Genomic DNA, 6,001 nt, shown 5'->3' with positions numbered 1-6,001 from the left:
CGTTCAATTTGGAATCTTTCGTGAGGGCTCTCCTGGGTCTAATGGTTCAGAAGCTATAGGACTCTCAGTTTATTAGTATATAACAGGGCTTCCATATAGGATCACAGGCAGTACATTGTAGACAAGTTAAGCTCACCCTTATAAAAGTTTACCATTGTAAAATATGCAAGGCAATTTAGCATTTTGCCCAAATCCATTTGCCATGGTTTTGCTATACATTCACCATGTTTGTTAATGCTTTACCAGACCTCTCTGTGCTTTACAATGCTTCCCTATGCTTTACCAGACCTCTCTGTGCTTTACAATGCTTCCCTATGCTTTACCAGACCTCTCTGTGCTTTACAATGCTTCCCTATGCTTTACCAGACCTCTCTGTGCTTTACAATGCTTCCCTATGCTTTACCAGACCTCTCTGTGCTTTACAATGCTTCCCTATGCTTTACCAGACCTCTCTGTGCTTTACAATGCTTCCCTATGCTTTGCCAGACCTCTGTGTTTACAATGCTTGCCTGACTTGCTTGAATTACTGGCATGTGTTCAGCCAGTGATATGCTTTGACCCTGAAGACACTGCTGAGGTGCAGGTGGAACTGAGTTCCTGAGAACAAAGCACGGAAACTAAGAGCTTTCATTAACATTGAGCTTCAGCACTAGATCTCATGTTTTATAATGCCGCTCGCAATGGCACGTGTTTCTTTCAAAACTGCACGTCAGACCCATGTCACGCAGCATGGAAGACCGATGGAAGTACTTGTGTTACCTGCACTCACTGTGATCAGCTCGGAATGCCATCAGATTAGAAACAGGCTTGAGAAAAATGATATTTAACAATGATCCTGATCTCTTTCTTCTTCTTCTTCTTCTTCTTCTTCTTCTTCTTCTTCTTCTTCTTCTTCTTCTTCTTCTTCTTCTTCTTCTCCTCCTTTTCAATTGTGGAATTGTTAGCAATGGCACTCTGAGTGTTTTTAGATAGCAATGGAATCGTAGGCGAACGAAATGAAATTTACAAGCAATGCAGCTTTTGCAGAATCAAATCAAAGCCCATTAACACACTGACTCCTCCACTAACAGGGGAACAGCAGCTCTTACACTGCACCCCATTAAGTACTGTGCTGTACTGTGCAGTGTCTGTTCACAGAGCCTGGCCTTTTACTGTATAACTCGATATAAAATACTACCCATATCCAGCTGAAGGAGGACTTGAAGTCCAAAACGTCCTCATACAATTGATATTTATATATAGATAGAGACAGATAGACAGATAGATAGACAGAGACAGGTAGATAGAGACAAATAGATAGATAGATAGAGATATTGAAATATTGAAAGCATGTATAACTGTAGTGTACCAAAATGAAACAAAATATGAAATGTTTATTTTGAATGAACACAAAAGGTTTGAAGGATTTAATTATTATATATATATATATATATATATATATATATATATATATATATATATATATATATATATATATATATATATATATCACAAGTTAGACACTCACACAGCCCTGCACCCAGTCCTGGGTTTCCAATCAATATATAGATACCCAGAATTTGACCTCTAAAAATAAGCAGATTTTTACCCACAGAAGTTTAACCTTAAACACGTTGCACATCCCATACACAGTGTATACATGTATCAAATCTTCATCATTATTATTATTATTATTATTATTATTATTGCATAAAGATAACCCTGAAAATGGCATATAATTAATTACGTTAATAAACTAGGATTGCCCTGCTGTACTTGAAGAATCGTCCTTGACTTCCAATGTGAAATGTGTCTGTTATCAGCTCCACGCGATGATGATGGTGATAATGATGTGGGAATAAGGACTCAGAACTTAAAGAAGCATTTGATGCCTCCCCTTATAAAAGCACTGCAAAGTGTAATGAAGCACGATGAGAGCCTGGTAAAGCATGTAGGCAAGCATGGTCAGGAACAGAGAGGCATGGTAAAGCACATTAATAAACATGGCAAACCAGGAGACGCTCTGGGAAATGCAGAGTATAACCATGGGGGGGGAAACTGATCAAAATACACCGGCTCACTTTTACAAGAGCCTAGCAATGTGTTAAAATTGAAAAACAGGAGCGAGAAGCATTTACACAAAAGGTTAAAGCACCTGTGACTACGGCTGGCCGCTCTACCCTGGCGAAGCGGGGTTCAAACAGGACAAGGCTGTGCTGTGCAGTATTCATTCAGATCCCCTGTACGTTTAATATTGAACACGCCGCTCTTCATTTTAACCTGACGCGCCCCCCCCTTGTATCTGAATGCTTCGGAAAGCACTAAGGATGCCGTTGCTGAAAGACTCCTTTGAAAGGCTGGAGTAGCAGGGGGTTTTTTGTTTTTTTTTAAGCCAAGAGCTTGCTCAGCGTCTACATAACACTTTCAGCCCAATGGCCCGTCGCTCGGACAGCAGAACCTGGATAATCCACTCCCTGCTCAGATTAGCGGATTGATCACACTGATCGTAATCCGTACCATGCAACAAACATCCAGCCTCTGTTACACGTTTGTCATATTAAATAATTAATATGAAAAAATCTGCCATAAGCTTTTGAATAAAACATGCAGCAGTAAAGGCTTTACACTTTAAATGCATCGTGCATTGAGTTGTGATCAGTAATGCAGGGATGGAAAGAAGACTCCCATGCAGAGCGGTCAGATCCATTCCAGGTTTTACAATGACTTTAACAAGACACACCTCAGCTTGTTACCTGTACACACACTGTGGGATAATCAAGCTGGTAGTAAAACCCGGAATGGGTGACACAGCTGTGCAACAGGAGTCTTATTCCCATCCTTGACGCAGTCAATTCGGACCCGGGTGGGTTCGGAGTACCTGTTTACCGTGCTGTTCGTGATGAATTTGATTCAGCAGTAGCAAAAAGCTGGGACGAGGCTGACAAACGACAAGACATCCATTTGCTGAAAGAACAACAACGAGGGGGCGGGGGGGATTCCAGGAAATTCTGTCTGTGCTGATATGTGGTCAGCGTTTTTTTTTTTTTTTTTAATTGCCATGCATAATGGCCGAGCTCTGCGAGGTGGGTGGCTGGTTTTCTCTGGATGGACGGTGGGCGTTCGCCTGGACCAGCTCGCACCACCATCACCCAGGCTGACCGCTACCCCAGTGACCACAGATCTGCTTTTCATTGCTATCATCGGACTTAATGGGAGGTCTAATGGCAGCTCTTAGAGAGAGGAAGGAGGAGGGGGAGGGGGGTCAGGACCATCAGCAAAGCCAGACGCATTAAAAAAAACAAACCCAGGAGAATATCCATGAAACACTTAGAGAGAGTACGTGGTGCTATCGGTCCACCCCCCTGTGCCCGCCACACGTACTTGCACTGCCTGCAGTCGGGTAACTTTTCAAACTCGGGGACATTTTTCTTGTGCCGCTTAAAACCGAGATGTCTGTCTTCAGCGGGAAAAGGGGCGCTTTCGACGCGGCGTTAGGAGGGAATTTGTAAATCGTGTGCCTCGGACAGTGCGATGACCCCGGCGTGCTTCTGGATCATTTATTGTTTACTCAGGGCTTCTTGGCATCGCTTGGTCATTTATGTTAGGAGGACGGAGAGAGTGAGGAAAGGGCGGGTGTTGTGCATTTTATGGCCCCGGGGCGGGGGTGCCCGCCTTGTAATCGTTTTGTAGTCAAAGCACAGCCAAACGTAACAGAGAACGCACGGGAAAGCGCAGCGACGCACTGTACGAAAACGGGAAATGTATGCTAGAGGCTTACAATTCAAGGCAAATGAATATTAACCAGGGTAGATAAGTCAAAAAGAAATATCCTCACGCTGAAAAGCGGCCACGCAGTCGAAGTTTCGATTGCGGCACGAACGCAGGTGTGAAAATAAATTAGCCCAACGAGTTTGCCGCCTGTAAGAAAACGTGTACGCGGGAGAGCCGCTGAACCGCTGCCCCGTTGGTAAAGCAGGGAGATATTATCTGAAGACGCAGCTCCACGCACTTACCCGTCACAAACCGCTGCCGTGTTACAGCCCGTTTCAGCGGTGCGCAGTCCGTGTTGCGCAGGCTGAGGGGAGCGGCGGTCCGGTTTCTCAGAGCAATGGAGTGGCGTGGCTCTCTGCTTCATATCGTGGTGGCGGCGAGCAGCTGCACAAGCGCGGAAAGTTTGCTTTGTAAGAATAATTAGATGCGCGGCTTTATGATGGGGAACGAGGTGTAGACTGTGTCGTAAACATTGCTAGCTAGTTTTATGTAGCCTATGCATTATTATTATTATTATTATTAGTAGTAGTATTATTATTATTAGTAGTATTATTATTGTAGTGTATTTCATTTGTAAATAACATGTCAAATATAAATCTACATGACTTTCGTTCATTTATAAATCGAAGCCCCGTGTGCTGCGCTGGTCGAGGCGTTTGTGTCCTTGGCTTCGCTTCCTATGGTTTTAATCTTTTGAGGGTTTTTTCAAGCCCCTTCACATGTCACTTCTTTGCCGCGTTGTTTCCCAGTCAGCTGTGGAGAGAGACCTCTGATGGACGTACCCGGCGGCTCTCGAATAGTCGGCGGAACGAATGCGCCCCCTGGCGCCTGGCCGTGGCAAGTCAGCCTCCAGTTCTACAGCTATCGCTCCAGACTGCACAGGCACGCCTGCGGGGGCTCCATCGTAAACAGCAGCTGGGTGGCCACGGCAGCTCACTGCTTCCCTAGTTCTCTACAGTGCGTATGACTGAGCGCTTTCCACATACACTGTATACACGGGTGGAGTGAGAGAGATCGATAGATAGATGTTGAGCTCTATGACAGTGTGCTGTTACCTAATGTTAATAACGCTGTATAGAATGTCTAGCTGCCATTTGCATTACCCGGTGATCCCAATATAAAACATGTTTCACAGGCTAAAAGACGCTTTCAGACAAGAAGTCTTCCATACACAAGATGAGATGCACTGGAACTTTGACAGGACTAGTGGCAGTCTCTAAAGCCTTGCTAGTCTCTATGGCTCTACTAGTCTCTATAGCCCTGCCACTCTCTATAGTTCTGCTAGTCTCTATAGCCCTGCTAGTCTCTAACCCTGCTAATCTCTATAGTCCTGCCAGTCTCTATAGCCCTGCTAGTCTCTATAGCCCTGCCAATCTCGATAGTCCTGCCAGTCTCTAACCCTGATAGTCTCTATAGCCCTGCTAGTCTATATGCTTCCTCCCCACAGGGATGCGGGTTACTGGAGGGTAGTGGCCGGGCTCCGTAAGCTATCCGCCCCTGGCCAGAACGTTCAAATCCGCCAGGTGAGCCAGATCATCATACATGCCCGCTACAGCCAGAGCACTAACGATAACGACCTGGCGCTGATGAAATTGAAAAGCCCCTTTGTCTACAGCGACTACGTGCAGGCTGTCTGCTGGCCGACCCCGGCGGTGGAGAAGCTGCAGCTCTCCCTGTGTTTCATCAGCGGGTGGGGGCACACATCCTTCGGAGGTATGAACCCGTGTTTAATCCGAAGGGGCTGAACGTTGTAATGAACATGAACCCCCCCCCCGTGTTAAACTGCTCCACTCTCCGTGCTTCATCAGGGGCGGGGTCAGACACGTTGCAGCAGGCCCAGGTGGGCTCCGTCCCCCTCTCAACCTGTAATCAGAAAGGCTGGTACAGAGGCTTCCTGACTGACAACATGAAGTGCGCTGGCTACGAAGAGGGAGGGGTTGACACCTGCCAGGTACAGTGCTCAGGCTAAGGGTCTTCTGTGGTAAAACCTTCAGCTGTGCAGCTTGCTCTCTGCCAGTCACTCACACACAGTGTGATTATTGTAAGACAGGAGAGCTGGGGCTGGTGGAGGCGCGTATGGATAGCTGATGTCATTCCTGCTCAATGAAGTATGCCAGCCGTGTTAAGGGTTGTGTTCTCTGCAGGGGGATAGCGGGGGTCCTCTTCAGTGCTTTAACGAGCAAGATGATCGCTTCTACTTATCGGGAGTCACGAGTTTCGGATACGGCTGCGCTGCCCCAAAGTTCCCCGG

General features: G+C 46.2%; 1 protein-coding gene across 1 annotated transcript; it reads left to right on the top strand.

Moving 5' to 3' along the window:
- Positions 1 to 4,489: 4,489 nt before the first annotated feature.
- Positions 4,490 to 6,001, top strand: LOC121308889 (acrosin-like). Its single transcript, XM_041241603.1, has 2 exons — positions 4,490 to 4,711; positions 5,133 to 6,001. The coding sequence occupies exons 1-2, from the start codon at positions 4,523 to 4,525 to the stop codon at positions 5,493 to 5,495; spliced, it is 552 nt and encodes a 183-aa protein (XP_041097537.1). The 5' UTR covers positions 4,490 to 4,522; the 3' UTR covers positions 5,496 to 6,001.

The sequence above is a fragment of the Polyodon spathula genome, unplaced genomic scaffold (assembly GCF_017654505.1).
Source record: "Polyodon spathula isolate WHYD16114869_AA unplaced genomic scaffold, ASM1765450v1 scaffolds_796, whole genome shotgun sequence".
In the NCBI taxonomy this organism is placed as follows: Eukaryota; Metazoa; Chordata; class Actinopteri; order Acipenseriformes; family Polyodontidae; genus Polyodon; species Polyodon spathula.
Note: the sequence above shows the minus strand (reverse complement) of the source record. Positions and strands in the feature narration are given on the sequence as shown.